Genomic DNA, 21,560 nt, shown 5'->3' on the forward strand with positions numbered 1-21,560 from the left:
CCCAGGTAAAATGACATGGGAACTCGGGTAAATTTTACAAATGTAGTACGTGCATGTACTTTCCACCCTTTAATAGCAAAAAACACTGCCTCTCACTCAGATTATAACTGGTGAATTCATTAATTAAACTAATATATTCTATGGAACTGACTAAAAATTATTGAATCATACATTATTTCTGAACGGAGTTTTAGAATTCTTGTTACGGTGATTAATAATTAGCTTTGGTATTAAAGTGGAAATGATGGAAGACACTCTGTGTGTGAAATCACAAAATGTAAGATAGCCTGAAGCAAATTTTGAAGTTATGAACTGTCTCTTTCAGAACTCTTGAACCTTGATCTAAGGGACTAAAGTGTCAGTTTACAGGGTCTGTATTGTAATGTGAATTACTACTTACTAGTGGTGGTGATACCCTGCAAACTTGCACGTAAAAAAAAATGTTAACTATCCAAACAGAAATTTCACTTGCTTGATTTGTAGCAAGTGGCAATTACAGAATTATTGTACTAAGATATGTTGATTAATGTGAACGATGCTTTCATCGGAGAAAAATAAGTGAATGTTTTCATCAGGTTGCTGAAAATAAAAACCCACCTGGTCGTTTTCATCTGTTGAAATGAAGTGTTTCAATTTGATCAAAAATAAAAATTGCGTGTTAGTTATAGCTCTGTTTCGAGCTCCTCACACACAAAACCATGTGGATTTCTGAAATATGAAATATTTGGTGAATGATACATTGATGGGTATGTTTTCTAGTCAACTAGAGTAGCATGCATAGAAAAACTATTCAGAAAAGTTATAAAAATGACCCACCCCCTCCCCCCACCCCCATAATCCTCTATGCCATGCTCTAACAAATTATTGTCTCTCATTTCAATAAATGCAAGTGACATACGTATAAAGCTCTCATCAATTATTGCTACATGTTAAAAGATAAGGTTGATAAATCTTAGATATCCAATATTCAGACGTAAAAATTTATGAAAGAATATCCAGTTATCAACACAAAGAAAGATGATATATCGCCAGAAAATAGCTTCTCAACTGTTCCTATGACGTCTCCATCATATCAGCTAGTTTTACACACAGAAGTACATGTAACACAGTGACAGAAGCAACAACAAAAAAATGTAGCTGCTAGCCAAAGCAGACAGATGTTCGGTAGGTTTTCGAGGCATTTAAATTATTTTTGGTGAAAAAAACGATGACTAATAACTGTAATATTAAAGTGATTTGTCATACAGGTCTGCTGAAAGTTCCACACCTTTCAACTCTAACTTGTGTACAAACAACAAAGTTATAAAAATTTGGGGTTTTTTTTTGTAAAAGCAACAAAATTTAGTCCCATTTGTGGAGTATTCTCCCCAGTACAAATGTAAGTAACCATAGAATCCAAATGATTTGCGTAACAAAACTATGTATTATTATGATAATTGAGGTCATCGTTCTCAAGAAATGAATATGGGTGGAACCAACTAGTCTATAACAGCCTAGGGGAAAACCCTGTAGTACTTGAGAACAGGTGCAGCTTACTCCATCATATTCCACTAACTCTAAATAATCTAACAACGGAAAAGTGTTGGAGCAAACATAAGGATAAACGATTAAAAAAAACAAAAACAAACGAAGATTGTACTTTCAATAATATAATGGAGTTATGTCTCGCCAACAGACCTGTAGACTTGTTCATCAATACATTGTATTGTAATATTGTGAGTCCCCACAAAACTTAGTAAGTTTTATGACAGGAAACATCTACTTTATAAATGGTTAGTCTGAGGGATTTCAGCTTGGGATTAAAATTTGGGTATGAAAAAAAATCTGGCAGAAATATAGAAAGATTGGTCTTGCATAAAAAGTGTGATCTTATTATAAGTCCTCTAAGTTAGCCTAGCCACTCTAGTACTAGTACTAGTCTATATCAAGCCCTTCACACTGGTGGATTTTCACTGATCCTCCCTGCAATATAGGTCATCACTATGGCTACATCATGTAGTGACTATGGGTGGGATGCAAACATTGGGGTTTATAGATCCGTTGGATTTTGGGGTTTCATTAGCATTATTTTGTAGGTCAATTTTGATACTTGGAATTATTTTCAAGCAAAGATATAATAATTGATATTACAGTACTGTTCATCAGGACGCTTACAAGATGTATGCATACATTACTTTTACAGTGTACGACAGACATGGAAGTACATGGTAGTACATTGACATACTACACTGTCATCCAGCATACTCTGCACTGTACATCATCAGATCGAAATACATGAAGTTTTTTTTATTAGACTCAAAGTGAGTCATTGATCAGACTTTGGTGATCTCATAGTCTGCAATTGTATGCTAATGAACACAGTGATCACACTACACACAGGCAGACAGAATATGTTGTTTGTAATGAATGGTCTCAGCAATTACATATAGTACGTGTACGTCATGGCATAGTTACTATACACAGGTTTTATAGTATTTAGAGTATGACCCACATTGGCTGTCCTGGTCTGTGTACACTTGTTCTATATCTGTATTGTACTAGAATACTGTGACATTTTTGAGATGATCAACTCAGTCGTGGAAATACGTTAAATTAGAATCACCTGATGGAATTAATTTCCATAAAATACATGGTCTTTAAATTTCACTTTATGAGCAGTATTATTCGGTGTGGAGATAAATTGGCAATTTGCGATGCAATTCCTGGATATACTTGGAGGAGGGTGAGATGTCAAGACTCAATGAAATGTAGTAAAGAGCATATACATGTACAAGTGTGTTTGAGGGCTGCGTACATTCTGCTTAAAAAACGTTAGAAAGTCAAGTGTATGTTTCTGTATTTGTCTGCATGTGTACAATAAGTGAAATAACATGTCGACCTCAAAAGTCAATTGCGTTAAAATTGTAATCGAAACAAGAGTGGGAAAACCTAAACCTCAAACTGTAATCCATATCACACTCTATAAATGGAGATGTTCCGTGAAATATGTTATGTCAAATTTATGCATTGTATATTATTATATATTAACATGTTGTATTATGTCATATATCTGTTATGTAATACTTTGAAATATTATAATCATTGTCAAATCCAAGGTGATGTGCTGACGTACTAGATACATCATTTTCTGTAGGCCAGAGTCAAATTGTACATGTCTGGGGATATTGGCTCGTATCTCCCCTATGCCTGGCACATCCCTAATGATTGTGTATTTAACGTAAAATTAGCTCAACCCTCCCAGTTAGTTCTAATGTAATGGCGACACTATTGCCTCAAAATTTAAAACCCAATAAGAATTTGCACCTGCATTCTGACCTTGCTTCTAGGGAAATGCTTTTAGCTTAGAGTAGAGATGATAGTCAAAATCCCCACTTGACATTGACTTAATATGAGGCTACAGTTTCTCATGATGCACTGGTGTTTCCCCTATTCTGTTTCATGTGGTGACTCACTCCTATATACTTTACTGTAATGTGTAGTCTAGTGCTACCCATGGCATTGAATGTCAAGATTTCTCATCAAAGAGTTGGTGGTAAAGAGATGATTCTATAATTTCTGTACCACTGGTAGATCTAGACTATGCAACATGTATGGGGAGTCATGATGGGTGAATGGTTAGTGTGGCCAGCTTGGAATCTGCAGGTTGCAGGTTCAAGCCCCGTTGCTGCCGTTTGTTTCTGATTGGCTAAAGTCCTTGGGTAAGATTTGAACCACGATTGTGCCTCAGTCAACCCAGCTGTATAATTGGGGACCTGGTAGGATAGAGGTTGCTATGTGAACGCTTTAATCCTATGTGTTTATAAAGACTGCAATGGATTGTATGCTCCCCAGAGAGTTCAGGAAGTGTAAAGGGCCGTTATGCCGATATAGATTCGAGTCAGGGGTAATAATTATAAAGCGCTTTGTGCACAGAGTGGGAAAGTGCTATATAAAAACCAACATTATTAAAAACAAACAGTATGTGGTGAATCCCAAGAAAGCCAGCTAACCCACATCGAAAATATTTTTCATTGAATTTTTTATCAATGGGCACACACAGTGTACAGTGTACAAAATATACATTAACAGGAGTTGGCTGTTATCAATAAAGGAAATATGTCATTCACTTTGCTATGGTATCAATGTATTGTATTTAGTTATGGTCTATCGAATATTAATATTGATGGTATCAATCAATAAAATATTTCAGTGTCTTTGAATAACTATGAAAATAAATAATTAGTGATGATAAAATTTTGATGAATAATTTACTGTAATGTTGTACAGGTTATTGACAGGAAAAAAAAATGGTGAAATTAAGAAAGAGTGCAGGAATTCAAATAAGATATAAAATATGTATTGTGGCTGGTCAAGTTGTGTCCTGTACTGGAGATTTGTTTATACCACCTCTACACTACTACATACAGCAATGCAATGTATACACGTTAGTTTATACTTGCAGAGGCTCCATCATAGGTAAATATATATGGCAATATGATATTCGTATGTTTTTATGCTATTTTCTTATATTTTAAACACATTTAGACAACGTCATTGTGGCAAGATGGGATACTTAATACCAGATGCAATTCTTAATTTATCATCTGTTTTATAACCATGGGACAATTTGTGGGGAGAAATTTGGTCAAATTTAAGTATAGTTATCAACTGTTAAACAGCAACTTGGAAATTTTATGTGGAAACTTTGGTCCATTTTATCCACTGTTCTTAACAAAAGCTCTCATCAGGACATGTTGAAAAGTCAGTGAAGTTTTTACAAAGGGTGCACTTTTAATACCGGATTGAAAATCTATTAATAGTTCTGTCTTGGATTTCATTTCATGACTTTAATATCCAGGAGGAAAATCTCATCTAAAACAATGCAAAAGCTGCTCAACAGTACAACATTATGTCAAAAGTAACATTATGTCCGCACCCCTTTTCTATGTTGTTGAAACTGCTTTCCTTAGAGGGCTGGAGAGAACTTTTTTTTTAAAAGTTTAATAATTATGTTTACTGATTTGTAATACTGTTATTTGTGATGAGACAAGAACCTGTCTTCCAAGATCAAATGATTTTCAGAGTCAGAATGCTGTTGAGATTTTCGCCTTTTTTCGCTCACATGGGGAAAAATATGATAAATTGTCATCATACAAAGGCAGAACAAAGAAGACAACATGTATAGTAAAATGGAAGGAGTTATGTTATAATTAAAGCTATGTGTAACAAATTTTTTGTTTTGTGTAAAATGGTTTCCCCAGTGTGGCCCCTCATAGCAAGTTGTTTACACTCAGCAAGCATCATTACTGGGGCAGGCTGTTTGTCAGTAAATTGACAGCATTATATTTATTGACATAGAAGCCTGTGTTTATTCATATGTGTCTGTTTACTTACGTTGGGAGGTAGCAAGTATAAAGGGCCGCCACTGTAAGAGGATACGGTACGCCAGCAGCCTTTATCATACAGGGAAAGCAAAATAAAAAGACATTTATTTTTACAGAAATCTAAATATGTATTTGTTTATACGAGGTTATAGTTGGAATAGCTTTAAGTGGTAGGAGTAAGAGTGTGGTTGTGATAAAAACGTGACTTTCAAGACTTGTCGCAAACAGTAGAAATTTGATGATGAGACTCAGCCTGAACCAACAATAATGTGTGTAAATATTGGATCACTATTACAATTGGTCAACATTATACAGCTTCAAGTATTAATGTGCTCAGGAGTAACATAGTGAAATAGGTATTTTCCATCATTAATACTGTTATATTGCATGTTTTAAATCATTGAAAATAGTGGTGTGCATTTACAAGGAGAGCAAATCACAAACTGAATCTGCCTGGTAATGAGGTGGAAATGGGCACCAACTCAATTATATAGCTTATCCCACATCTTTTAAATTTTCAGTTTTTATAGTTACGATTGATTTAATCTAGCTACCTGGCATTGAACAAGACAGGATTGAGTCAAGTTTGGTACTGACTCAGACTAAATAATTTGTTGATGTGACAAGCAGCTGTTCTGCTCCATCAGTCTTTGTTTATTTCTATTCTTACTCATTGAAGGCCCTCTTAGAAAGATTTAGGTGTGGAATACAGTTATATGGCAGAGCTATAAAATAAAACACGTAACTCTGAATGTATACGCTTCAGGGTTTTGATACGTCTTCTCCCCTCTGCTATGGTTCTTCCATATCTCTAACAGCGAGACTGTGAACAGATTTCATTCGCACGGATTTTCGGGAAAAAAACAAACCACCCATACCCTTGCTAATGACTATAAAAAGTACAGAAAGCAACTTTGGATCATTAAATTCAACCTATAGATGTCTTGTCTATTCTGTCAATTCTTGTCTTGCGTTTGCTTGAGCCACAAAACGTACAATATGACAGCTGCTTTTAACATACAAGGTTGTGCGTATGTGCAATATTAATCTGTTTGGATGACTTGTCGCTGTCCATTTTGCGGCCTGAGCAAACATTAAGACACAACAAGAATTGACAGATTAGACAAAATGTAGGTTGAATTTAGTGATTTTAAAGTTCATTTCTGTAATTTATATAGTCATTAGCAAGGGTATGGGTGATTTTTATTCCCAAAATCCCTACAAATGAAATCTGTTCGCAGTCTCGCTTTTTGATATAGGGAAGAACCGTAGTGAAGGGGAGAAAACATGTCGAAACCCCGCAGCGTACACATCCACAGCTATGAAAAACATTGGTCCTGTAAAATAAAAGTCACAAAAATGATCCTATGTAATCCTTACTTAAGTTATGGCTCCACTGATATGAGAACACTAATGTGAGAACATGGGATTGGAACCCTGGCCTTTAAGAATTTAGACAGTCTTTGAATACAGGAATAAAGGAGCATGAACAAAAAGCAGGGTCACAAGAACTGGGATGACGTCAATGGTGATGCTTTACACAAGTTTCATGAACACAAGCTGACTTGACTGCTGTTTACAGATATATCATCAAATACATAAAATAAATGCACTCAGTAAATATTTGAAAAATATCAATATATATATAATATATATGTTGTTTGTTGCTATGGTGTTTGAATTCCAGGTGAAAAATCAAAATGGACTTTGTTTACTGTACATAACACAAATTTATACAAAATACTTTTATTGATCTCTCAGGAAAATTTGACAGTTTTTACATTATTATAACTGAATTACATACAATGTATGTTATGTTTTTACGTTGAATACAGTTGATAACAACTTTCTGGTAATAATTGAACAAAAGCAACAAATTTTCTTTTTTTTCTTCTAAGTTTATGTACATATATCTATACAACAAAACGAGAGAAAGAGGTCAAAAATATGCTATATCATTGTTTTGACTTTGAGGGTGAAATGCCACCGAATTTACAGCTTCAGTTTCCTGTTTTTATTTAGCAAGGGAGTATCAAATATCATTGTTTATGAATATGAATGAACTTAGTTAGATTTTGATATAAAAGAATATTAGCAGTTGCCATCACATGATGAGTGTAAGGTAGTGATGCCTTTAATGAGTTTGAATAACAGTGTCTTGACAACAATTGCAAACATATAGAAGCCAGAAATTTCCATTATGCTAAAACTTACTGTTTTTATGTGTTGTCAATTTACTCTCATTTTCAATATACAAAAAAAGTGAATGTAACACAAACCCGGTAAAATTACCTTTATTCATTGCACACACAGACAGACAGTGTATTTTAATCAAGTAACAAACTGAGTGGAAGTGGTGTGGTTTTTTTTTGTGTGTGAATGCGTAGCACACCAGTGAATTGGAAATATCAAAGGTTAAATGTAACCATAGCGAATTTATATTTGCATGCCAGCCATGCTGACTTTTGGCTTCTGTTTTGTTTTTGGTTATGTAGATATTGTTGCTTTTGTGAAGCTTTTTCCACATTTGCAATCCCTATGAGTGACTCCGCAGCGACCACCGTCAGCCAAGCCACTGCCATTGTAAGTAATGCCAGTCACCCAAGTTCCAATGGTACTGTACGGTCACCAAACCATGACAACAACCACACAGATATGGCTCAACAACTTCAACAGCAACAACAGGTGAGATGAAGCTTTCATTATTTGTCGTTGCTCTCCACAACATCGCATCCACTGTAACCATGGCGATACATGTCTGTGTTAACTTTGGTGTCATTTAATTATTCAATTGTAAGTCATTCGTAACCTTGACATTGCACCAATGAATGTGATCACAAGTATTGAGTGAGAGTGACTCATTAGTCAAGTTTTCCATTTCTCTTTAATGTTGGTAATTAAAATATGTAGATTTCAATAGGGAGGTTTATCTGTTACAAAGGAATGAAAGGACTTGATGATGAATGTACATGATGTACGTTGTAAATGGTACATTTTTGTTGAAAATGACAACTTTGTTTATTTACATATAATATAGAACGCCAAAAGTACTGATACATAAAAATGCATCATGCATATGTTTTCTTACAATATCCATCATGAACACATTTCTTGATATACAGTATGCAGTATTGTCTGCGTATTGATGTCAAAAAATATGCATTCATATTCTCACTGACCGAGACTTTCAGTCATGCAAAACATTTCTGTACCATACCCGGGTATAAACAATTGGATCCAGCTATGCTTTCAGAAATAAGAAATCCAATTGAACATATGATAGAAGTTATAGCTTACCTTCAAATTACACTTAGGTGAATGAAAAAAGACAGTACTCATAGATGTATAATTTGTTTAAAAAAAAAAATTATCATTGTCTTCATCTACCAGATGCATTGATATGATGTAGGGTTTTCCTGGACCCTCACTCAGTCATACTGCCCATGTACTTCGTCAGGGTTTTGCTCATTAGCAAACTTTTATCTGACAAACCCATGTCACATGTGTGCCCTCTCGTCTAATGAAACGTGTAGCCCAAATGTTTGGTGTTATGAGTCAAAATGATAAAACTGGGATTGCTAGACTCACCACATGAGATAGTCAGAGAGAAAATAACCAAATCTGGGTGCGTCACTACAAATTGTGTGCGTCATGCAGTTGTCCGTCAAATTGACTTAAGGGCACACTGTCAGTAGGAAGTTGGACAAAAAAAAACCCACAACAAATTGAACAATACAGATGTGTAATAGACAACTCTCTATTGATCTATTTGGGGGTTCTTTTCATGGAGAAGCAATGTTGAGAGTCTCTCCAAGTGACAACACTTAGAGGCCATTCTCTGCAATGATGGAGAAGACTTGAGTGTCGTGAGATGGATGTGGTTCCAGTGGTTCCAGTGGTTCCAGGCTACAAAAGGACAAATGCTAATACAGTTACATAAACACAATGAGAGTTACAATAACTTACATATTCCATAGTAGTATTGTTCATTCGTTGTACATGTACATTTACTGAAAATAATATTAGTGAATTTTAAAAGTAACTAAGACCTGACAAAATATGGCTTGCTGTACTTATGAGCACTACAAACTAACAAGCAAACAGTGTTACAATATATTGAAGGGATGGCGTAACTTTGCTTTAAAAACACTGGACTAGTTTGTGAGTAATATCGTAAGTGTACAATAACCTTTTGAAAATATATAGTACACTTTTATGGATATTGTCGGTGTGCTGAACCGTAACCAATATTGTACGCTCACAGCTTTTCACTGTATACACTTCATTGTGGTGACTTTTTTTATGACTCTTCAAATAAAATAGTCCAAAAAAAAAACTGTATGAAATAGCCAAACAAGGGAAGATGAATGGTTCTTTTCTGTTGTGTTGTCATTTGGTTATTCTGATCTGTGAAGCATTGAGAAATCTCTGAGGAGTAAGCAGCATTGTATTCTTTTCATGTCTTAAATGTAGACTTTGAAGTGCCGCATGAATGTTTTATATTATAATTTCAAATATACTCTTTATAATATTTATTGGTTGATTGGTGAAAGGCTTTGAGTAATTTGGACTTCAAATTTCTTTTGTGCGGACATCTACATACACAATATGGTCATGTAAAATGCATTCGTTTTGAAGATAACAACAAATTAGGGTGTATGCCAGGGGAGTTTGCGTACATGTATATGGATTTCAGGCTTAATGAGTTATGGCATTTCAGAACTCATCCCCTAAGTCAATTATCGTAATTAATTGAGCACATTCTGTGGGTTTATATAATAATTTCTCGGAAAAGAGGAATGTAAAAATGAAGAGAAATATTTGATGTCAGCTGATTAAATTGTACTCTATGACAGAGTCAGTTTTTATAATGTGATGAGAAATGATGAGATCGACATTTACACTTTCAGTGTTAATGGCCCTGTTTGAATAGTGGATTAAACTTTAGGTGTGAAAAAAAAAAACCAGTTGTCATTCAAAGCTATAAAAAAAAAATTTAGTGTAGATTTTATCTCATCTGTGGCTTCAATGTTTCGTCACCCGGTGAGAAGAGACTCAAAACCATAAATAGCTTCTAGGTTATATAAGATTTGGTCAGGAATATAACAGTCATCCAATTTAGTCTGTATGGCTCCACTGATAAGATAGCAGTAATGTGAGAACTTGGAATTGAATCATGGGCCTTTAAACCTATGGTAAGATAGTGCACAGAACCTGGGATTGAATGATGGGCCTTTAAACCTATGGTAAGATAGTGCATAGAACCTGGGATTGAATGATGGGCCTTTAAACCTATGATAAGATAGCACTAATGTGAGAACCTGGGATTGGAACGTGGTCTTTTAAGTTTTAATTTGTACAGTTCTTCTAGAGCCCGAGGTACAAGAAAAGGGGGCAATCTTGGCGCAAACTGTCTCATAATTCTCGGTCATCCATATAATGTACCAAATTATTTGGAATCGAAAACTGAATTGTTAAAATCATAGCGAATTTATTTACATATAATTTTAACCAACATTGTGCTGTCATGAGAAAAAAATAGCAAAAGTTAGCTTTTCAAATTTTAAATTTACATACGTGTAACATTTCCAAAGTATATATATATGCCAAGCAAGAATAGGGTCAGATATAGGTTTTTAGGCTAAACGGAGAAAATCAAGACTCCAGGAGAAAATTGAAGCAACGCTCAGTTTTTTTCAAGGATTTATTTATAATATTGTGAACTTCATAAAAAAGGGCTTTCAAAGAGCGACCGTGATGAGAATATATCAATTTTCCTACTCGTGCCTTAAATTTTTACAGAATGACATCATACACATGTATGTATCACAAGAGATATCACCATCCTCGTAAATATGTTGTGTACCAATGTATGTCACAAGGGGTGACCATGGCAACTAATGACACTCAGAAAGTACAAATGTAGGTCACTGTAAAAAAAAAAAAAAGTGCACTTATTGCGATGTCAATTGTGAAGTGGCCAAGTGATGTTTTGTTTTGTGAGATATCTGATCAGTTTGTGCTATCTTATAAATAACTCATCTTTACAAGGTATTGAGTTGAAAGTATCGTAACACAGCTAAGATGCGTGCATCAGAGAGATAAAAACACAATAGTGACCAAACCTATGACATCAGCAATGATGAAACCATTTTGATAGAGGGGAGGCAAGTTGTGGTCGGAAGGGGGGGGGGGGGGGAGTTGCAGTAGGAGTAGACTATTTAGGTAGGTAATTTTAATACTGTATATTTTGTTTCCATGAATTCTATGCAATTCAGGGAGTTTTGACAATGATGATCATTCAAAAATTGGACTGTATGTAGTTTTGAACCAAATCTTCCACATGACATTCTGAGGATGTATCAAGGTCCTTAGACGTAACTTTCAGATAAAAAAAACTAGTCTTCTCTTTTCCCCCTCCCCTCTGCATAGCCCAATTTGAAATCTTGATAGAGGAATGTTGTTTTCCTGAGTTCACTGACATGTATTGTTTCATGCAAACTTGTGTATCCTGTAAAGATGATAAAAGTAAAAAAAAAATGAAAATGCTTATTTTTCTGCACCTCTTGCATTCATGGTAATCTCTTAATTAAAATAGTATCTCAGTAATTTGTGTTTGTGAGTAACTAAACACTTTCACTTTCGTTGGACGGTACTTTCCCGGATCCCTTTGATGTCAGCTCATATCAGTCTTAATCATCTGATCCATCACCGCCTCCTCATCCTGAACCTACCTCTACCAAAATGATAGAGTCCGAAACTGAAATGACGTCAATTTCACCATTAACTAATATGAACAAGTTTACATTGCAAGAGACAGGTTCTTAGCGACTTCATCGTATTCAGGTGCTGTGTCTCATTGTCTCCCTGAAGAATAAAATAAGCATGCCCCCATCACTGTACAGGTCTCATGTTTAATTGAAAAATCTATTGAGATGAATTAGCTAGTAGCCGGGCGATTATTCACTGTCATACTTTCTCAGTGTTGAAATTTCACATGCAAAATGTTTACTGATCCAGAGGTCAAAAAGACATGGAATTAGCAAGTCAGGCAGACAGCACTAGGTGGACTTCCAAGGAATATCAAATGGAGACAGGTATTCCATAGATGATGAATTTTTTATAGGGAACATCAAAGTGTCATTGGTTTTATTTTTGTTGTCGTAATATTGCATTTTATTTTATTTTTTTATTTATTTATTTATTTATTTATTTCCAAGGATGACCTATGGGACTAGTGCCATTAGCAGGCTCCAACAATAAAATTGTACAAAACAAACACCACAACATGCACAAAATAAAAGTGCACTTGAATGCGAAGACGCAACAAAAAATGCTAACACCTAAAATAAAAACAATGTGTCACATTACAGTAATGACACTCGTCAAGTGAGAAAAAAAGCCAAAACGCATTAATCTAATTTCTAAAACAATCTGATGGAGTAAAGTCTTAAAATATGGCATAGTGTTAAAAATATCAATCTAAGAATTACTCTGTACAGTTTCATGAAAACACATCATGCTCCTAATTAAAGACGAGGATTTACTGATATTTGAGTACATTACACCTTCAGTAGCTAATATCATTTGTCTATTTTATTTTAAAGGATGAAAAGTGAATGTAAGAATTCAACTACTCTTGTGTTCTGTTAGTTGAAATGTAGGGTTGTATTAATTGGCAGACAAAGTATATGAGCTATTCGTATGAAATAACTGAAAATAAGAAACTTAACAAACAGTTATGATACATTAACTCCCATGATTAATGTACATTCAACAAATAGGTGGGGATAAATTTGTGAGCCTCTACAAAATATAGTCCCTTCCAAGGACCCCCCACCACCACCACTATTTCAACCCTCTTGCCCCTCCCTCCCTCCCCCCACCCCGTAAAAAAAAGTTTCTGGTACAAAATGAAATTCTGATCTACATTCACTATGTATAACTACAGTAACCTTTATTCAATTTTAAAGTAGCCAGCAATACCAGTTTGTTAATTAGCATGGCATGAATATGTTAACGATATTTAAATTTATGCAAATTTATACTAAGCCCTCATGCTCAGAAAAGGCTGTAATGTAACAAATGAAATTGTTGTATTTAAATGTCAACGGTGAATCAACTGTAAATGAATTCCATGAATGCTGTTTAGAGCGAAAGAAGGAGTTTATACTTATAGGAATGCACATTTTAAGGGCCCCCTCTTATCAAACTGGGTACAAATTGTTGTTTCTTTAAAAAGAAACTGAGATAAGAAAAACAGGAATATAATATTTAGAATATTGTTTATGTTTGTAACATCAACAGTTTAGATAAGAACCACTGATCAGTTGGTGGTAAAAACAACTTCTCTTTCTACATTTTGTCAACATTTGCTGGGAACTCAGAAATAATTTGCTTCCTGCATTGTCACTTGTTCTTTTTTTTCCGCTATTTATTTTAATAACAGTAACATGTTCCAGAATGTGTTTGGCAAGACTGTCAGGATGGCTTTTTCATTGTGTAAATTTCAGAATTACATGGAGTGACGCATTTACTGTAATTACATGTATTAGCGGAGAGAGAAAGCAATTTTGTAAGTAAGTGGGACAAGTAAACACATTTGACCCAGAATCGTGAATAATTTTGCTTCTCATTTGACATTAAATATTCTGGTTGAATATTCTCATTACAATGTCTTGCATCGATAAACTTGAATGATATATTTTTTTGTGTGTGGTGTGAAGTGTAAATTTCCCCCAGCAGATTGTCTCTATCACCATTAATCTTTGCAAGAAGTAGCAGCAATTAGAGAGAAGACAATAGACTACACACTTCAATGACGGTGAACACCAGTAAAATGTCAATTACCCCATCAATCTATGTAATTGAATTTTTATTGCACAGTGTATATGCCAGAGAACCAAATTTTCCAATTTGTGTAATTGTTGTTCTAAAGAGTCAAGTTAATTATTAATCTGTTGATCCAGGAACAAGATGTTCAGTGCACCTGCAGTTCAATGTTTATCTTATGTACTCAAGGTTGAAATATCCACGTCAATGCATTGCCAATGTTGTATTTTTTGGTTCTGTAAATTTTATTTTAGTTCCTAGATATGTTTATACGAACACTGCAATCATCGTAGAGATGACAGGTATATAGATCTAGACTGAACTATGTTTACTTTTTAAGTCTGTGAACAATCTATATGGTGTCTTTTTTTTCATAGTTCTTTTTTAACGTCAAAGTGTGTAGTAGATAGTAATAGCCAGGAGTTAAGCGAAGGACTATAAAGCTGTAGTTTGTGGTAAACTCGTTACACAAAACGAAACCAACTCAAACTGACTTTGAATTCTCCAACAATATCCACTCACACTTAGAAACAATTTCAATTATAAAGAGTTTAATAGACAAAGATGCAAAGCAACCCTAAATGGCATTAATTTTTCTTCCACAATATCCATTCATGCTTGACTTTGAAATAGAGGAATTGACAATGACACAAAATGTGACTTGAAATTTTCTTCAGCAATATTCATGTACACTTGAAACAAAGAGATAGATACAGACACGAAGCAAACCTAAATGGCGTTAAATTTGCTCCAACTATATCCGCTCGTGCTTGAATTTGAAACAGAGGAGTTGACAATGACAACAAAACCCAACTCAAACTGACATTAAAATTTACTACGGTAGTATCCTCTTACACATGAAACAGAGATAGACAAAGACATGTAAACTGAAGCTTAATGACTTTCAGTTCCCACCCCCCTTCACCATCTACTCACATCTTTACAATTACATTCTGTTGATAGCCAAACAATACTTATTTCATGAAAAATTCAACAAAAGTAAACAAAATGCCCTTTGTATTCATACTTTGCCTCAAATGTAAATATTGTCAATTTTCTTTTGAATATTAGATTGGTTTGGGAAAAAAAAAAGAGCTGACTCTAGAGACGCATCATCAATACAGATTGACAAAATCATAAATGATTTATAGTATGCAACTAAACTCATAAGATATTGTACACAAGTACATGTACTCCATTTTAACTTGCATGTAAATCATATTCAGGGCTCGAATTTTACTCTATGCTTGCCATGTTGGGTAGTCTGATTTAGCATGCAAGTACAATGTATTACTGTTTCAGCTCTACGCATTGGTTCTCTATTGACTCCCATTTGTCTAAACAAACTACAACTTTCTAAATTTAGTAGTCTGGATACAATGTTTAAGTATTCTACATGTATATGACCCGAGCTACTGCACTGTAGCAGATTTTGAGCCTTGATGTTACAATACAGTGAAAATAAAGAGGACATTCATCAACAGGACAAATCATCAAGTTATGCGTGCACAATCAAGTTCCTTTCAAAACAGTCACTTTCTTGAAGTTGCAGCTTGAGCTTCTTCATCACAAGGCCTTCTCCATCACATATAACTTTATCACCCTGACTATGGTGTGATTGGCACCTCCAACAGTAAATTAAGTAATATGGAGATGTAATTATTAACATTTGCATATTATTATTTAAGTCTGACAAAAACTGTAAATATAATGTAGGAACATAAAACAGCCAATTTGACTAGATGCAATTGATCGTTACATCAGAAGGTAAATAAAAGACAATTATTTTCTCTGCAATCAAAATAGAAAAAGAAATTTGACAATGTCATGAGAAGCAATGTCATTTGTTTCTTATTATATTTTGACTTGAAAATATATTTGTACATAAGATTGAATGTCAGTGAATTGTGGAATGCATTGTTTGCTGATTGAGTGAACTTAATGAAAAGATGCTTTTAGTGGAATAACAAAAGTTGGCATTTGATGTTATTGCAGAACAAAAGACATGACTCCATGAGCAATATGTTGCCAATATTGTGACATCTAATATGACCTATACAAGTATGAAGAGCCATACATGAAATGAAAACAAACTACAAATGTAGCAATGTACACATATAATGTAGATCTGATGACTTAAAAAGTACTGCCATATTGTCTGGTCCATAAAAATCTAAACACACAGAAAGTATTCCAATCAGCCCAAGCACCCCCCACGTTTACATATGACCATATTTGGTAGGTGCAACCATGAAATGTAAACATTGTACTGGCCTTGAGTATTTGATGTCCCAGCCATGGATTGTATACAAGTTACAATGTGTAAACATTGACAGTACTTCAGTGTAAACATTGAACCCTGTATTATTCATTGGAACAAGCCCCAGTCTTTTATTTCACTGGGAGAGGTCAGTTCAGGGAGGTTCCACACTCCCCAAGTCGAGCACCATGTCAGAGGGGTTTCTGAATCTTTTGTGGGAGAAGAGAGGTGAAAAAAGACCCAATGTGGTGCACTTATCCAAAATGTACTATAGAAAGTGTATCGAGGAAATCAAGGCGGCCAAGACGAAGGAAATGACCAAGACTCCGAGAGAGTACAATCTGCTGAGAAGGTTAGTGTTTATTTGACTCTCTCTCTCTCTCGGTCTTTACTAATGATTGTGTAGAAGAAGAAAAAAGGAGCATTTTGTTTGGAATTAATACTTGGGTTTCAAATAGCCAATTATTAACCCAGATAAAAGGGGAAAAAAACAAGTCTCGTGTGTTGCACAAGGTATCAGGTGATAGAATATGCAGTGTCTAAAAATGGCACTAAATAAGTCAGTTGATAAATATATGTATATTATATTTCAAGAGCCTGAAATTGTGTATTCTGATCGTTTCCTAAAAATGTACATCTCATATTGATTTTTGATTCTTTTGTAGTAATGGAAATATTGTTAATATGTGATGTTTTTGACTTTTTTTTTGTACTTACATTAATTTTAAATTGTTGTGCCTTTTTGTTCACCTGACACTGTTTGAATAGAGACATTTTTGAAGTCTTTAAATATTAGATGATGTTTATTAGTTATTGGCTAGAAATTGCCATTAATCGTGTGGGCTGACAAGTGTGGAAAGCCAATCAGTACTGTGGTGTGTTTTTTTGGAATGAGAGTAATATTAAAACTGTCAAAAGAACAGATAGTGTGATTGGTTGAATTGTTACTCAAGAAGCCAGTCAGAATTGTGGCATTTGATGATGTCACACACTTGCCCATGTTATCATATCAATTGGATTACTTTCAGATTTGAAGTATTCAACATGAATGGTATAGAAGTGCTCGTCAAACACCGAGAGAAACACACCGACAAACTCTACTATTATGTAGCTGATGAAGACCTGTTTGATGTGCTGAGTGACTTGCATATCACCACTGGTCATGGGGGAATCAATAAAATGAAACGACTGGCACAGGAAACGTACGCCAATGTCACCAAAGAAGCGATAGAAGTCTTCCTTGACACTTGCTTGCAATGCCAAGTGAAGCGATTGAAACGACTCCACAGAACGCCGAGTAGCGAGAACCATAACCCTGTGAGACACCTAACTAATTTTCTAAATATTCTCTACTGTTCACCTGTTTGCATCATTTGACACAAACACAAAGCACTTTTGTATGAAATCAGTTAATTTAATACCAGGAGTTCATTCGAAGCTCAAACTAGATAAAATTGATATTATCAGAACCTAATTTTTGAGTAATTTTCTGTGTAAATTATACGAGATGGCATCTATCCAAAAATAGTTTATATCATATATGCACAGCATTTACATATTTATTTGTATGGACTTTTCCTATCCTATGCATCTCAAGTGTGTTATTTTATTGTTAATGTTGCTCAAAATAACTCGCATCCATCCTCAATAAATTGCATTTTTTTATTTAAAATATTTACGATGAAAAAAATGACAGATTTTCGTAACAGATAACTTGTTTGCTGCATGCTAGTATTTGTGTGCCTTTGTAGTAGTGAGAGAAAAAAAAAAGCTACTCAAAATGTTCATCTGCCATATGTACACATTGACTGTGAATATATTGTGTTCATTACCTTTGACTGTTTACCTAGTTGCTGGCAAGTGTTGACAATATGATGGTGAGAAATATGAAATGTACCTATGTCAACACAAACTGATGAATGTTTACATTCCACAATGCACAATATGGGTGGGCCAGTCATTCACACTTGTCATTGTGTTTATAGTTAGTACACATCAATTCAGACCATGGAAGTTGAGTTGCATATATAGCCACTTGAACCCTTTTTATGGTCCTTGTATGATTGGGAGGTGAAGTGAATGGTTTACAGATGCAGCCATTGTATGAAGGTGGGGGATGAATGGTTTATTATAGATGCAGCCATTTGTATTAAAAGGTAGATTTTCATGTGCAAGGCCACTTCAATCCTGTCATCATCATTCTATAATGGTTTAGTCCAATTGTTCTTGTTTTGAATCAGGTATGAATTGTGTACTCTAAGGGGTGTACAGCTTTTAGTTTGGAGGGTAATGGTATAATCCTATTGTTGTTGTGTTGATCCTAATACAAGGAAATGGCTAAATGGCATAGGGGAGGACTTAGCCTGGGGGATTTTAAATTTTGATTTCCCTAATTCCCGGGGAAATAACAAATTCAAAACCCCCATCCGCAATGGCTTCCATGCTCGGGAAGACTACTACAGTAGTATGAACTTCACAGCTTTAACTTCAGCTGGCCACTATCCTTTTCACCCCTGCACTATAGTTTAGCCCATTGTTCTTATGGTGACACTGGACCTACACATGTATAATATAGGGGGATAGGTAAATGGTACAGAGGCAGGAATTCTTATTTGCATGATCATGTCAATCCTTCCACCCATGTACTATGATATATGGTATAGTCCCATCATTTTCACATCAAGACTGGACCAGTAATTACCGGGTGTGTGAAATGGATGTAGCGTGCTCAACACAGTGAATCAGATGATTTGATTCTCGGCCAGCAATCATCGAAACAGTGATACACTATTTAAAGGCTCTAAATATCATATCATTTCCTCTATGAATAGATAAAATTAATAGGGTGGTGATGCAAACTGTAATTAATTGCACACAAAAAAAGTCTGAGATTCCTTATTTTAATCGGTTTTAAGCATGTTACGTAAAGGAGGAGTGAATTGCCATGTATCAGTTGACGGGATAGAGTGGTTTTATGTTTCACACCACAGGATGTATTATTTGTGATGGGGATGATGACAAGTGTACATGTTCACAAAGTGGAAATGTTTTATGATGTACAGTACTAGTATGGGTTAATTGCCATCAAAGGTATAACTTAAAAATTGAAAGAAAAAAAAAAAGCAGTATGTGATCAAACTCCTGTATTTATGAGAGAGAGAAAAGTTTTTGAAAAAGAGAATTTGTCAAGAAGCTGGTTTTGGTCCAAAGTATTCTAGTGCTATTATTCTTCATCGAATCTCAAGACCTCTTTTGTCATGATCTCTTTGATTCCATACCACGTTGGCCTCCAGACTAGGACCAAAGTAGATGTGATGTTCAATTTGTTGATTACTAGGGAATATTTTGGATAATATTTTTCGTCGTTCGGCCAAGGAAAATACGAGTGACCTAAGGGGCCTTTGTCACCACGAGTTGCTAGACGAGTAGTGAGAACCCTTAGGTCACGAGTATTTTGTGAGTATTTTCATGAGTATTGAAATTGAATGAAGAAAAATATTGGCAAATAACAATGATACCAGCGCCAGTAATATCAAAGACAAATCTGGGAAAGTAATGGCAATTTTGAACATTTTGACTTTTAGTTCACACATAGCAGAACCAGTGACGTAGACACGAGTTGTCATTACGTAGAACGACCAGAGTATATATGTCATATTTTTTTTTTCAACTTGGCTTTTGCATCGTGTACTGGTTAGTTGCAGTGACTAAGAACAAAGCAAACTGTGACCCCCCAGATGAGAGTCTGGGAAAACTATATTCCATCTCCCCCTCCCAGATATATCACTGGGAGCAGGAATATTTTGCATCCAACATTTCAGGCAGGATGATTTAGACACCTTTGCAACAGGATATCACTTCACAAGTGACTGATACATCTAATAGTTACAACAAAAAAGGCCTCATAAGCCCATTTTCTATGATTTGAATTTGAAAGAAATGTACTGTATGGCTTTCGGCGGGGGGGGGGGGGGGGGGGGGGGGTAGTTGGGTTTTCCTTGGGGAGGTCTCGAAGGCAGAGCTCCCAGTGGCAACGAGAGTCGAGTCTGAATAACTGAGACTGGGTTTTCATGTCATGATAGAGATATTGAACACAATGTCCCTTGTACATGAAAATCATCTTGTCAGCTTACATTTAGACTAATGGTAAAACTAGCAATCAATGCATGTTTGTATGACATGATAAATATTAATGAAGTGAAAGACTGCATCATGATCGCAATGTATTAATTATGCAAATTAATTAATTAATTATGTAAATTAATATAGTATGTCATGGTTGAGACTTTCCTTTGACATAACTTTGATATGAAATTATACATACAGTAAAATGAGGGAGAATTCAATCCTGACTACATTGGAAATGAGCTGTTATTTATTTTATTGTATATATTTGTGTTTGCGTGTACATGTACATCTAAAGTCCCCCAATGCCAAAATGGTTTATTGTGATAACTGTTCTCTAGATGTGTGTATTTATCTAGGAAATAACAGACTAAAAGTGTAGACCTATGTTTGTTGATCCACATTGCTGTCGCTTATAGTCATGTGGAGCGAAAACAACAACAATCTTTCAACTCTTAAAGGAAATGAGCTGATTGATAAAAAAATAGACTAAATTCTTGTTATGTAGTTAGGCCCCAGACCCCCCAACCCCCCACCCCCTTCTAACTTAATTGGCCAGAATCCATAAGTTGTTTCAGACAGCACAATCAATTTCAAATCAGTATGTAGTAGTATGTTACTTTGTAGTACTATGAATACAAAGCCAGTATACAGTGAGAAAAATGCTCTTTATTGACACCTCTATCAATGTATTTTTATTGCCATGTATTTACTGTAATGAAAAGCCTTCCATTAATTTCTCAATTTGATGATGTGTTGTTTTGTTGTGTTTTAGAAATATTTGTATTTAAGTGAACTATTAATCTCAGGCTACATAACAGATTGCATTAAACGTAAAATTGTTTTTGTCAGATGAGAACAAAGCTAGTTCAACCCATCCACAAACTAAAAGAATCACCATATTATATTCTACATTAAACTATTGATCTCACCCTATAAAAAGGACATGATATACTCAGTAGACACAATATACAAAGTAC

General features: G+C 34.9%; 1 protein-coding gene across 2 annotated transcripts in view; it reads left to right on the forward strand.

The window, feature by feature from the left end:
• Nucleotides 1-21,560, forward strand: part of LOC144452704 (forkhead box protein P1-like) — a 40,391-nt gene that overhangs the window by 3,683 nt on the left and 15,148 nt on the right. For both annotated transcript variants that reach the window (XM_078143885.1, XM_078143956.1), the window contains exon 2: nt 7,859-8,048. In XM_078143885.1, the coding sequence (XP_078000011.1) occupies nt 7,902-8,048 (147 nt within the window). In that variant the 5' untranslated portion in view covers nt 7,859-7,901. The remainder of the gene's footprint in view (nt 1-7,858; nt 8,049-21,560) is intronic.

This window comes from Glandiceps talaboti, chromosome 1 (genome assembly GCF_964340395.1).
Source record: "Glandiceps talaboti chromosome 1, keGlaTala1.1, whole genome shotgun sequence".
Lineage (NCBI taxonomy): Eukaryota > Metazoa > Hemichordata > Enteropneusta > Spengelidae > Glandiceps > Glandiceps talaboti.